At 67.7% G+C, this 13,443-nt stretch overlaps 4 protein-coding genes across 4 annotated transcripts; all 4 read left to right on the top strand.

The window, feature by feature from the left end:
* Positions 1-533: 533 nt before the first annotated feature.
* Positions 534-2,045, top strand: MNEG_7856 (hypothetical protein; the record flags this gene model as incomplete). The annotated part of the gene is made up of 2 exons (XM_014043674.1): positions 534-1,025; positions 1,260-2,045. The coding sequence occupies 2 exons, from the start codon at positions 534-536 to the stop codon at positions 2,043-2,045; spliced, it is 1,278 nt and encodes a 425-aa protein (XP_013899128.1).
* Positions 2,046-5,840: 3,795 nt separating this feature from the next.
* Positions 5,841-7,283, top strand: MNEG_7855 (tRNA pseudouridine synthase A; the record flags this gene model as incomplete). Its single annotated transcript, XM_014043673.1, has 4 exons — positions 5,841-5,867; positions 6,198-6,243; positions 6,428-6,668; positions 7,013-7,283. 4 exons carry the CDS (start codon positions 5,841-5,843, stop codon positions 7,281-7,283), a joined length of 585 nt encoding a protein of 194 aa, XP_013899127.1.
* A 915-nt stretch (positions 7,284-8,198) lies between these two features.
* MNEG_7854 (Solute carrier family 35 member F2) lies at positions 8,199-10,769 on the top strand (the record flags this gene model as incomplete). The annotated part of the gene is made up of 5 exons (XM_014043672.1): positions 8,199-8,235; positions 8,831-8,923; positions 9,103-9,293; positions 9,521-9,778; positions 10,080-10,769. The coding sequence occupies 5 exons, from the start codon at positions 8,199-8,201 to the stop codon at positions 10,767-10,769; spliced, it is 1,269 nt and encodes a 422-aa protein (XP_013899126.1).
* A 1,678-nt stretch (positions 10,770-12,447) lies between these two features.
* MNEG_7853 (hypothetical protein) lies at positions 12,448-13,401 on the top strand (the record flags this gene model as incomplete). The annotated part of the gene is made up of 1 exon (XM_014043671.1): positions 12,448-13,401. A coding segment is annotated over one exon (954 nt), but the record flags the coding sequence as incomplete, so codon positions are not given.
* Positions 13,402-13,443: the final 42 nt, after the last annotated feature.

Raw genomic sequence — 13,443 nt, 5'->3', positions numbered from 1 at the left:
CGCGGCAGCAGCCCCCGCCTCGCCCCGCCTCTGCTGCAGCTGCCGGCCTCCCGACGCCGTCGCGGGGCGCGACCGGCGGCGCCCCCGGCCCCCCGCTGCGCGCGCCCGGCCGCACCTCATCATGCCCAGACCTGACAGCGGCGGCGGCGCCGGGCCCGCAGCCGCTTCTCCGCTCCCCGTCCGCCGCGGTCGCCGCGCGCTTCGTGGACGAGTTTGGGGACAGCGACCTGGAAGACGAGGAGGCGTTTGACTACGAGCGGGCGTACCCGACTGGCTCGCGGGTCGATCGTGATGGCGGAGGGGCGGCAGGCCAGGTGGCACCTGGCGGCGGCGGCGGCGGCGGCGCAGACAGGTCGGCCGCGGCGCGCCGCGCGACGGAGCGGCTCGCCCCGCTGGCGGCGCTGCCTCGGGCGCTGCTCGGGCGCCTGTCGGCGCTGCATGGCCGTGCGGCGCCGGTTGGCGGGGCGCGGGCGGCCGCGGGCGGGGCGCACACGCCATCCCAGGGTCACCTGGACGGCCGCGGGCCTCGGCTGATGTGCACGCCCCAGCCCCTGTCGCAGCCGCCGCTGCCCGCGCAGCGCCGCAGCGGCGTGCGGCCGGAGGCCCTGGCGCCGCCGCCGTCGCGGCCCGCCGTCGCGGCCGCCAGGGGCGGAGAAACCTATGCTGACGAGGCGCATGGCGGCGCGCGCGGCGGCGGTGGACCCGGGGCTCTCGAGCAGGCCGTCGGAGAGCTGGGCGCAGACCCGGCTGGGTCCTCGGAGGCGCTGCAGCGCACGCAGTCCCAGCGCGACGCTCGCGAGCGCCGCCGCGCCGCGACGCTCGCGCACCTGCGTGGGCGGCCGCGCGCGTCGGCGGCGGGGCAGCTCGCGGCGCTGCTGCCGCGGGCGCTTTTGAAGCAGCGGCGGCAGTGGACGTGGATGGGGGCGCCGCAGCCGCTGCTAGATCTACTGTTAGTGCTCGGGGCCGGCCTCATCGTCGGGGCCATCCACTCTGGCGGCTACGACGTGCGGGCGGCGCCGCAACAGGTGCGGCCGCGGCGGTGCGCAGCGGCGCAACGTGCGACCTTGCCGCGCTACTGCCCGGGCAACCTGTGCGGCTGCTGTGTTGCAGCGCCAGCCATGAGTTTCTTGGGCCTCAAACAGCAATTTCAGAGCGCGAGGTGCATATTGCCCGCGGTGCCCCGACCTATATGACCTCTCATCGCCTCCCGCACCCAGACCGCCCCACCCCACCCCACCCCACCCCATCCCACTCCCCAGGCCCTCATGGCCATGACTACCCTCGGCGTCCTCGTCACCATCGTCGCCCTCCGCCCCCTCTCCAGCACCCACGCGCGCGCGCTCCTCGCCCGCGAGTGCGCCGGCGGCGCGCGCCCGGGCCCGCAGCTCGCCGCGCTCTGCATGGCCGCGCTGCCGGCCGTCGCGCTGCTGCCCGCCGCCTTCCTTGCCGGATACTACTACACGGCGCTCCCAGAGGCTCCCGTCGGAGATTGGTATGCCGCAGCCCTCGGCGTGTCCTGGTGGGCCAGCGGCCTGGCGCTCCTCGTCGGCGCGCTCGCGCCCGCGCGCGCGTCGCTCGTCGCGGGCGTGTTTGTCGCGCTCATGTTCGGGGCGTTCTTCAACGGCACGCACCCGACGCTCGCCGCTGCGCGGGGCGGCGGCGGCGGCGGCGGCGGCGGCGGCGGCGCGCCGACGGCGCTGACCGCCGCGCTGGCGTGCAGCTACAACCGGTGGGCGATGGAGGCCCTCGCGCTGTCGGAGTTCCGCCAGTGGGGCGCCGCGCGCGCGCGCGCCGCGCTGTCGGCCGCGCGCGGCCTCGGGCTGTGCCGCCTGGATGTGCTGCTGCCCGACAACGGGGACGGCCGCCTGAGCGCGGCCGAGGCCGCGGCGGCCGCGCGCCTCCAGGCGGAGTGGTCGCCGGCTTTCTGCGATGGCGCTAGGGCCGCGGCGCTGGGGGCGCTCGCGGCGGGGGGCGCGGCGCTGCGGCTGCTCGCGTGGGGCGCGCTGCGGGTGACGCACGGGCTGCCGTATTGGAGCCAATCGTGATGTGGGTGGCTGCAAGGCGGCACGAGCTTGCCAACCGCTTGGCGTGATCAGTCCTCCTCAATGCATGTGTGCGCGACCCTCTGATTGCTTTACTGCTTCACTGACCAAAGCATTGCTCACCCAACAAGGGCTGTCGCAACACGCACCCAGCTGCCGTGCTGCTAATCACGGCTGTAGACCACGTTGTGCTGGCAGCTGGGGCTGCGTGGTTGCCAGCGCATGGCAGTCAATGTGTTTGCAGTCTCGGGTTTTGAGGCAGCATGCCAGCGCCCAATGATTTCGGTGCTGTGTGCGCGGCTTGGCGGTTGTCCTCACGCATTTTCATCGCTCCCACGTTGGCGTCAGGCTTATCTGTCTCATCGCCTGCACCCCTTCCATTGCCCACACCTCGCTCGGTCGTTCGAGGCTGAGATTTGCTGCCGGCCTTCACTGCGGTTCCAGCCCACGGGCGTTGATTTTTCCGAGGCTGGATCACAGCTTCCTGGGGATGCCAGTTGATGACTGTGGCGACATTTCCGAACCGATTATGCGCCGTCAGACAGCCTCTATGTCTGCGGCCGCGTGCCCTTGCACGGGCTGGAAAGGGGCAGCACCAAACACTGCCACAGCGGCGCCGTGACTGTGTCGCCATCTTGCGGCCTGGACACACGATTTACACCCCGTTGCCACAGTGAATTGTTGTTGGTACGGACTTGGCGAGCTGCACTGTCACCCATTGCCCATGAAAGGGTGCTGCATGAGAGCCAAATCAGGCGAGCCAGCCTGTGGGGGTTGTGTCCTCTGTCGCCGCCAAAACGAGGCTGTGGCAGCAGCACACCCATGCCAAGCGCAGCTCTCTTGGGCCCCAGCAGCCTGAGCAACCTCCCCTCCAAATGTTGATTAAATGCCCAATGATTTAGTCGTAGGCCGACACAATAAGTTCCTTGCAACTCTGCAGTTTTGCTGCCTTGATATGGGTTGTGTTCATGCCATCCAAATGAAGGCACGTGATGGCACAGGCAGTTTCAAGCTCTTGATTGAGTGATGCCTGAGATGCATGGATCACGGATTGTGTTTGCTTAGTTTATTGTCAGTGAGAAGTGACGCACCCCCAACCCTGCCTGTACGTACCCTATCAGTGTGCATGTGACGATCACCTACCTCAAGCAGCCACAACAGTGTCACCAGCAAACACGGGGCGGACAGCGGGTGGTGGTTGAGCGCGCCGCGTCCTGCTGTATGCATCCAAAGGGTGAGCACCGAGCTGAGATCCTGCTAAATCAAGTGCCCAGCGCCACCCCTCGTCCAGACTCCAACCCGCGGAACTGGGTTCATCCGCACGGGTTGTTTTGGCTAGTGCGTCCTTGTTGCTCTTGCCGCGGCTCGCTCATACCTCTCGGTCACCAGGCAACGTCGGCCGCTGCACGGTATGCCAGGCAATGGCCCCTGGGCAGGCACCAGTGCCGCGTTTTCTCCTTGAGCGTGGCGTTGGCAGGAGGACCGGTGGTGTCGCGCCCTTGCGTGCGCGTGCTGCTGGACTCCCGTCAAACCTGGCCATCGGCGGCGAGGGCGCATGTGTGCCTAGGGCCTGTCGCGTTGGGGCACATCACTGGGAGAGATGCAGCTTTCCAAGTGGCAATTGAAGGCAACCGCACAACACTTCACAGCAAGGTGTTTACGAAGGACCGCAGCCACTGCACTGTTCTTGCATGTGGTCACAAATGGCAGGGCCAAGAGCACGTGCACAACGCGCGAAGCGGCGAGCAGCGGCAAGCGGCGGCCTCCTCATCCCCTGATCCCCGGCACGCATGTTGCGCTGGGCGGCTGTGCCCGATTGAGTTGACCTGGCAGGGGGTTGTGATGGTGCGGTGCCACAGCGGCCGTCGCCACATTGTCCGTGTGATGTTTCAAAGCTTCACCTATATCAACATACTCAGGGCCTGAATTGCTCGACGTTGCGAGATCGCGGCGGCAACAGACACATTATACTGTATATAAATTGTGACAAGTTTGAAAGTAATACAGCACGATTGATGAGGCTTGTGCCATCCGTCAAGGCGCCCGCTTGGCCACAGCCTGGTGGCGCGTTCCATGTCTGCGCTAGCAGTCGCCGCCGCCGCCGCACGTGCCCGGCCCTCGCTGCGGCCCTGCCATTGCTAGCTACCAGCACCGCCAGCGCCAAGCCACAGGAGAGCCACCGCTTGAAGTTGGTGGGTATCACTGCTAACTCGCTGCTCTGCTTGCGGATGCGTTGAAGGCCATGGCGGCTGTCGTGCCTCGGTGACCGAGTGACGCGCCGACACCCCACGTGTACAGCTCAATGCCACCTGCCACGCCTGAGTAGCATCGTCCACCCTCAGCAACCCTAACCCCCCACTCAGACTGTGGCGTATGATGGCTCTGAATTTGCCGGGTTCCAGTGGCAGGCAGGCCAGGCAAGCCCAGGAGGGCGAGGGGCGCCGCGCATGGTGACCGAACCGCACAGAGCAGCCGCATGCGAGCGGCCCGGACTCGCCCAAGGGTAGCCGATCCGCATGCGCGCGCCTAGACTGCCTCCATGCGATGCTCCGCGGCGCCGCATGGCGCAGTGCGGGCCCCAGGGTCCCCGATCGCCCGCGTGCGCGCGCCACTGCATGCTGCGCGGCGCTGCAAGCAGGTGCGCACCGTTCAGGGAGAGCTGGAGAAGGCAGTGTCGCGCGTGCTCATGCCGGCATCTAGGTGCGTCGGCGCGAGCCGCACCGACGGCGGCGCGCACGCTCTCGGGCAGGTGAGGGCGCGCCCTGAGGGGCAGGAAAGGAGGGCGGCGAGGAGCCCAGATACGACCAGCGCCGCCCATAGCGGGCGCTTCAGGAGCCCGTGGGCTCATCGGCTTGGGCTACTCTTACTGCGTGGACGCATTGTATATGGACACCGGCTTAGAAACTTTGCGGCAGCGTCCCTTGCGTCCCCTCGTTGCGGCCCTCATGCCGCACGCCAACCCTTGCGAAGCGCCCCTCCTGACAGCGCTCGACCCGCCCCGCCCCCACGCGCGCGCGACCTCGCACGCAGATCGTTCATTTGGACGCCTATGGCTCACGAGACTCCTTTGAGCCCGAGACGCTGCAGCTCTACCTCAACGGGGTGCTCCCAAATGATGTCAAGGCAAGCAGAGGGGACCCTGGATCCAACAAGGCCGTGAGGCGCAGGGCGTGCTTCCTTTTTATGGGCGTCCGTGCGCTCGGGCCGGCTCCCGTCGTAGCGGTGCCGCGCCGCGGCGGCAATGCACGGCCGTGTGTTCTATGGGCGGCGGCGCACTCTCCACTGCGTTTGCCTCCGCCAACCTCGATTATTCAATGCCGCGCCGGCTCTGAAGAGCAGCCCCCCACCACCACCACCACAACTGCTGTCTGCCTTGTCCATGCCTCTCAGGTGCAGTGCATTGAGCTCGCACCAGAGGGTGAGGCGTGGTGGACATTAGTGCTACTGCGCCGAGCGCTCGCAACCTGTCCGCAGCCCCCGGCACGCCAAAACCCCTGCCCTGCAGCGCCATGCGCGCCTGAACCAAAACTTTGGCCGAGCCTGCAGCCCGCGGGCTCCCCTCCTCTGATGCTAACGTTGAATTTGACCCCTCAAACCAAAACGATTTGCGGCTGACGGGTGCGCCCAGGCTTCGACGCCCACTTCAGCAGCTGCGGTAAGGAGTACCATTACCTGATGGGCTGCGGCGCCCCCAGCCCCCGCGACACGCGCCAGCGGTGGTGGGTGCACGACCGGTGGTGCGAGCAATCGAGGGGCAAGCCGCGGAGCCTGGGGGACGTCAAGCTCGATGTGGACGCGATGCGGGAAGCCGCGCAGCAGCTGCAGGTGTGGGGCGCACGCCGCGGCCCGCCCGGGCTGAGGGGCGCGTTCGGCCCGCGCTGCGGCGCGGGATCCGCGGGCGGCTGTGTTGGCGGGGGCTCTGGTCCGTCGTGCAGGACGGTGGGGCGGTCTGCGGCTTTGCAGATCTCTGCTGTGTTTGCTACAACGGTATATAGGTCAGAGATACGCCGATTCTGCGTTGCAGGCATGGCGGCACCTTCACATGGCCAACCAGCCTTCAGCTCATTGGTCAGCACCTCGTTGGTGTGCAAAGTGCAGATGGTTCATGTGCATTGCTGCCCAGCGCCCGCCCCGACGCGGCCCCTCCCAACCCAGGGCGTGCACAACTACTCGGCTTTCATGGACAAGAAGAGGCCCTCAGGTGATGGTCAACCACACCAATGGCACAGCAATCGCACCTGCGGGCGACTCAAAAGAAGTGGTGTTGGGCAGCGCCGTTCCGACCCGCCGGCGGCCGGGCCCCGCGGCTTGCCCATTCCCCAAGAGCCGCGCGCGCCTCACGGTCCCCGGCTGGACCGAGCGCCCTCCCCCCCCCCCAAAGACAGTCACCACCATCCCGCCGCCCCGCGCCGCCGAGCCAGGCCTTGGCAGGCTGAAGCGCAAGAAGCCGCACCTTGTCGAGCGCGGCATCAAGCCGGAGCGCACCTCCGACAAGAACGTGCGACACCTCTGGAAGCTCGATGTGATAGAGGAGCCAGACGCCCCCTGGCCGCCGCCGCCGTACGGCGGGGCGCCGGGCGGCGGGCACGTGCGGGTGGAGGTCGCGGGCAACGGGTTCCTCTACAGGTGGGGCGCCGCGCCCGCCGCCGCGTGGGCGAGGGCGGGGCCTTGGGGGCCGAGACGCCCTTGAGGGCTTAGCTGCTCTGCATTATACCCCGGTCTGTGTGTGTGTGTGTGAAAACGTGTGTGCATGTGCGCATGTGTGTGTGTGTTTGTGTTCGTGTGTGTGTGTGTGTGTGCGTGTGTGTGTGTGTGTGTGTGCGTGTGTGCGCGTGCACGTGTGCTGTAATCAGGGGCCCCCGGCCGCAGGCGGCCGCCCCTCGCGCCGTGGCTGCGGCCCCATGCTCTTCGCGCCGCCCCACGCCGCGGCCCCAAACCCCGTGTTGTTCACATGCGCCCCGGCGCCGCAGGATGGTGCGGATGCTGGTGGCGGCGCTGGTGGAGGTCGGCCACGGGCGGCTGGCGCCCGGCCAGGTGGCGCAGCTCCTCGAGTCCGGCGACCGCGGGCGCCTGCCGGAGGCTGCGCCGCCGCACGGGCTGTACCTGATGAGGGTGCTGTACGAGCTGCCGGAAGGCGTGGAGGCGGTGGCGCGGGGGGGCCGGGGCGGCGGGGGCGCCGTGGAGGAGGGCGGCGGCGGGGGCGGCGGCGCCGGGACAGATGAGGATGGGGAGGAGGAGTGAGGTCAAGACGAGGACCGCTGGACCGCGCTGGCGGTGGGCGCATTGATGTGGAAGCTTTTGCCGACTCCATTCTTGACTTTTCGGTGCCCCATTCACACACCTGCTGTCGGGACGAAACGCGCTTGCAACTGCGCCGCTGCAGCGTCAGCTGCTGACTCCGCACGAGGTTTCACAGGACCGGCTTGGCATCATGCTCGCGTACTTTCACAATCAAGCGCTTGACAAAGCGCTCCACGCACAAGCTCACATCAAGAGGCACCTAGGCCCGCGCATCCGCGCAAAGAGGCCTGCTGCAGGGCTCACAGGGAACCTTCGAACGCCCCAGTGTGGCACGCCAGCACGCCGCGCTGGCTGACCGGAGCCGTTTGCCTGTACTTCACTCGCGAAAGCCTTTCAGGCAGGTGTAACCAGCAGTGAAGGGATTCAGCGACCAACGCCCAATTCACTTGGGCACACCAGTTTTCAAGACGGGTTGTGGGGCAGGGCGCTTCTGGCTGCAGTGCGCCGCCGCAGCTTTGCGGCGGCCAGCGTTCCTTTTCCTTTTGCCGCTGTCAACATCGGCGGCCTCGTTGGCTAGTCACCTTTAGCAGCAGCCTCCCCGCCACAGGAGGGGTCTCAACACTTTGAAACAGCCACATCACTCTAGATTTGCACGGTGTCCTGCAAACGCTGATGCAGCTCAGCACAAAGCAATGTAGGTAAGGCAGAGCGTGCACGCCATGTGTGGGAAAAAGTTGTTGCAGCACACCGAAATAGCATTGATAGATGGTAGGCAGGATTGGTAGTGGATGTGTTTGCGTAGAAGGTTCAGTGGATGTCATGACATGTGTTGTACAGAGGCACCAGACGGCGATGCGTTGTGCACGCGTGTAGTGGGTGTGCCGCTTTTGGCTTCCGTCTCCATGTTCTAACAGCATGATGAACATAACGTATGGAAGCTGGGCGGCGACGGGTGAGGCAAACAGTGCAGGGCTGCCACCTCGGCTGGGGCATTTGACGGCAGCTAACACGGCAAGCGGCGGTACCACAGCGCTCATTAGCTCGTGCGTGACATAATGCTCGTTTACAGGAGAGCTCGATCGCTTGCAAAAGAGTGCATCACAGAGCGTTCCACATGGGAGCAGCTGAGCTCCTCCTGTGAGGGATTTTTCGGGTGACGACGCAGGCTGCCCGAGATCGCTGACACGGGGATTACGGGCTTGATTTTGAGACTGATTACTTGATACATGGAACAACCAATGGTTCCCTTGCGGGGGGACTAGACGGATGAGCGAAGGCGAAGGACGGCCGCGCAGCTGGTCGGCAATGGATGTGGATAGGGAGGCGTTGGATGGAAAGTGGACTGGTAAGAAGAGCGACGCAACCTGGGGCGTGACCAACATGACCAGCATTCCTGCTCGTGCTGCTGGCTGCAGACGGCCGTGTGTGTGTTGCGCGTGTGCCCTTGCCCCGGGCACGCCGCCGAGGCCAAGTGCTGATGCACCAGACATAGCACAAACCTCATGTTCCGCCAGCGCCACCCGCTCGTCGACTGTTGGGAGCCGCAGGCCAGCACACCGCGTCGCGTGCGGGCTCGCGCCGCCGCCTGATCGCGGCTGTCCTCTTGGCGCAGTTCCTCTCCCTGTGCCTGGCCGTCACGGGTGCGTGCCCGATGCTGCACCGCCCATGTCTCGTGCGGGCTGCCGGCTTGCACAGGCGCCAGGCTGGCTCAGTGGCCGGCCCCCTGTCCTCCATAATCAACGCCCGCCGCAGCATCGACCCCCTTACCCCCACCACGACACGGGACGCCCTCCACCCCACCCCACCCCCTCACCGCCAGGCATCTCCTCCGCCGCCCTCGCCGCCGCCGGCGTCGCGCTGCCGACCAGCCAGTCGGTGCTCAACTACGGGCTGCTGGCGCTCGCGTTCGGCGGCGCGCGGCTGGCGCGCGGCGGCGCGCTCGCGCGGCCGTGGTGGTGCTACGCGGCCCTTGCCTTGGTGGATGTCGAGGCAAACTTCCTCGTGGTGAAGGTGCGGCGGCGCAGCAACGGTGCTGAAGCGGCGCCCAGGCTGCCCTGCGCGCTGGGGATACATACGTGTGCGCGCGCCCGGCTGCGCTCGTCTCTGCCCTTGCTACGTGAGCCGGGGCTCGTGGCGTGGTATGCGCCTTGCTCGGCCCCTGCCGCGGCACACCCTCTCAATCCTTCAGGGAAACCCAGCCCCCGGCCCCGCCCTCCGCCTCCTCCGGCCGCATGCAGGCCTATCAATACACAAGCCTCACGTCCGTCACACTTCTCGACTGCTTCACCATCCCCGCTGTCATCGCGCTCTCCTATTTCGTCCTCTCTGCCCGCTACCGCCCCCGCCACTACGTGGCCGCGGGCGTGTGCGTCGCTGGCCTCGCGCTGCTGGTGGCGAGCGAGGGCGTGAGCAGCACGGCGGGGCCGGCGCCGCTGCTGGGGGACGCGTTGGTGGTGGCGGGCGCGCTGCTGTACGCTGTCAGCAATGTTACGCAGGTGTGTATGCGGTGGGGAATGCCGCGTGTGCTGCCTGGACACCGGGGGAGCTGCTACTGCCTGAAATAATTTTGCAGCAGCCGAGGCTTACAGCGCTGCAGCTTCCGCGGTAGTGATTGCGCCCGCCGATGCCAGGGCCGGCCGCCGTTGTTCCAAGGGGGCCCCTCGGGGCGTTCTGCTCAATAACGGCGTGCTGCTTTCGCTCGCCTGTGGCGCCCGCCCGTGGCCACGGGCCAGCCTTCAAACACACTGCTTGTCGTCCCCACTGCCAAGCTGCCCGCCCCCAACTTGCATCTCACAGGAGCTGTTCCTTGGGGCCGCCTCCACAGCTGAGGTGTTGGGCATGGTCGGCGCCTTCGGCGCACTCATCGCCGCGGCGCAGGCTGCCCTGCTCGAGCGTGGCGCGTGGGCCGCGCTGCTCGCGCCCGACGCCGGCGGCGCGGGCGGCGCCGGGCAGGCGGAGGGACGGCACGCGTTGGTGCAGTCTGTGGGCGTCGCGTTTGGCGCCTTCACCGCGGCACTGTTCGCCTTCTCGTCGCTCGTGCCGGTGGTGCTGGTCTGGGGCGGCGCGACGGCCCTCAACCTGTCGCTGCTGACGTCAGACATGTGGGCGGCCGCCGCGCGCGTGCTGCTGTTCGGCGGCTTCGGCGGCGCCGGCGGGTGGTTCGCGGCGTCGCTCGCGCTCGTCGCGGCGGGGCTCGTGCTGTACGCGTCTGCAGGCAGCGCCAAGGCGGACGACGGGCGCGGTGCAGCCGGCGACGGCGGCGCGTCGGCGCTGCATGCGAGTGCGCGCGGCTTCGAGGCCGTCCCTGTTGCTGACGAGGACGACCACTTTTCAAGTGAGCAGCAGGAGCAGCAACGGCTTCGGCAGCAGCAGGAACAGCAGCAGGGGCAGGGGCAGCAGCTGCGACGAGAGGGCAGCGGCGCGGATCTGCTTGTTCAGTGGCAGCAGGCCCCGCCGCCGCGGCCGGCGCCGGCTGGCACGGTCTAGCAGAAGGCCGCAGCAGGGCCGCAGCTGGAGCGTGCTGGCACCAGAGACGGGGTCGAAGCCATTCTGTGGGGCTCGCCGCGCGCGCCGACGAGAGCGGCCAGTGCACGCTGCTGCTGGCGCCCCGGGCTGACGTGACTGGCCTGGCGCGGCCGGCTGACGCCAGCCATGCCGGCGGCCGGCAGCTGGCGGCGGTTGGTCGGGGCTCCGCGGCAGCCTGGGGCTTGAGTCACGAGACAGCTTTTGCTGCGGCCTCATATGCGAGAAAGGCGGCAGCATTTTGCTTGCGTGCAGTGCGCATGCCGCCTTGCCACCCCTTGCAGCGTTTACAATTGCTTATGATGCATTATAGTCCATTTTTCCATGATTTTGACTGCCATGTGATGTTCCAACCTGCACATGCAGTACGGTATCCCGTTGTGCTGTCTTTCTAGGCACACCCCACCATATGCTGTGGATGCCGCCTGGCCACTAAACCCTGGCATGTACACATTTGAGGTAGCCGCAAGCGCTGTCCATGAGGCACGAAGCCGGGGTCACTGTCCGAGCCCCCGCTTTGCTGTCCCCTTGCAACCAACCCCCATTCTGCGGTCCGAGTCACACCCTTAAAACCCAATGGAGATTTTCCAAGGGCATGTGGGCTGCACACCGTGTGGAGCCATGGAAGCCGCTCTGCCTTGATGTTAACGCAGCGGCAACGCCTCCCATGAGGCGTCGCCGCCCTCTCTCTGCCCCGCTGGCAGGCCGAGGCGCGCCGCAAGGCGAGCCCCGCTGCAAACCGCCCTGCTGGGGCTGCTTCGGGGTCGCCCGCCAGCAGGTACGGGTGCAGGGGCAGGCTAAACGGCTCCTCTCTCTATGCTGTAAACGTGCCCCCCAAGCATGGCGCGCAAGGACGGGCGTAGAGGGGTGGGGCACCGCCCCAGACTGGCGGGGCGCTAGCAGCGGAGCGCTCAGCGCCTGTCTGCGATGGGTGCAACGCGGCCAGGCGCAACGCCGCCCGGGTAACGCTGCTGCCATCACCGGCAGGTGGCCTGCCTGCCGTGTTGCCCGCAGTGGTTTAGTCATGGGGTGCGGCGAGGGCGTCAGCTATCATAACAGTCAGGACGAGGATGAGCGATGTTGGCCACGCACGGCGCCTCGCAGGAGGTATTACGTGAGGCAACGTTAATTGTTGGGGACCTAATCGTCTTAGCCAAGGGATGCTGGCGGTGTGGGCGACGCGCCAAAGTGCCCAGAGCGAGGATTGCCCATGGGCCAAAAAGTGGACCGACGAATGGTCGGTCGGCGCGAAGAACCGCCGTTGGCCGCGCTGCTCGGCCTTTGAAGCCATTCGGTGCATATATGTTGTTGAAACTAAGAATGGACTACCGCAAACCAAAAAGCGGCGACCACATGCGAAGATTGCGTTGGGCCAGCACCGCCTTTGGGATGACGCGCGGAGGGGACTTTGGCGCCTGGACGCGCTGAGAGCAACTCATTAAACTGTCTTGAGGTGAATGTCGGGGTCAGGGAGCGCGAAACGCTGGCCCGCGGCCATCACCTGGGGGCTTGCTTTCGCTTTTGTTAGAGCCGTGCACGGCCCTAGCGCCAGCCAACACTGCTGTTTAACAGGATAAGGGTCCACATCAACGTCGTTCGTGTTCACGCAGGGGGCGCCGAACTTTGCGAGGTGCACTGCAGCATGCAGGCCCGCGAGGCAGGATCGGGCGCGCTGGACGCGCATCCCTGCGGCGGCGCTGAGTGGCAACCTAGCGGCGGGGCCGCGGCAGGCCCAGAATATGCAAACACGGCTTGGAGCGGGCCCGGCGAGCTCTTGCCGGCGGCCCCGGGCGCCGCGTGCGCTGAGGCTGCGAGCGGTCTTGGGGCCCCCCATGCGGCCGCCCTGATCGACACGGGCGGCCCCGGCCACCACGGCTACCCGGCCCAGCCTCAGGGCCCCCCCGCCGCGCTGGCGGCGGCGCTGCAGCAGCTGTACGCCAGCGGCGCGATCGGGCTGATCGGCGCGCTGGGCGGCAGCGCAGCCGCGGCCGCGGCTGCGGGCGCGGCGCGCCAGCCCAGCACGAGCGCCAGCGGCGGCAGCAACGCGTCGCACTTTGCGCTGGCGCTGCCCCACCGGGTCCTTCGCCCGACGCACCTGCAGGCTCAGCCACACCCGTCGGCCTCGCAGTTACCCCAATACGAGTATCACGCCAGCCACAGCATGTTCATCCACGGCGGCTGCGCCTTTTCGCGCCCAGCGGCGCCCGCGCCCGCACCGCACCAGGCCCCGCAGCCGCAGCCGCAACCAGAGGCTGCTGCAGCCGCCACCGCTGCTTCGGGCGGCCAGCAGAGCGGGGGCGGCAAGCGCGCCGCGCCCGAGCCCGCTGCTGACGCTGATGGCAGCGGGGGGACCGGCGGCAGCGGTGGCAGCGGAGGCAGGGAGGGCAGCGGGGGCAGCGGGGCGGACGTGTCTCGACCAAGCCAGGACGGCGGCTCCAACACGCCGGGGCCGGACGCCTCGTCCCTGGCAGTCCACGCGCTGCCTGCTGACCTGGCGCACCTGCGCAAGCGGATCAAGATCATCCAGCCAATCTCATCCGCCTGGCAGGAGGAGGCGCTGAGGGCCAGCACCGGCGCGGGCGACGGCGCCGGCACCGTCGAAGGCGACGGCGGCAGCGGGAGCGGCAGCCGCGACGGC

This window comes from Monoraphidium neglectum (genome assembly GCF_000611645.1).
Source record: "Monoraphidium neglectum strain SAG 48.87 unplaced genomic scaffold scaffold01430, whole genome shotgun sequence".
Lineage (NCBI taxonomy): Eukaryota > Viridiplantae > Chlorophyta > Chlorophyceae > Sphaeropleales > Selenastraceae > Monoraphidium > Monoraphidium neglectum.
This window is presented reverse-complemented; position numbering and strand designations above follow the sequence as displayed.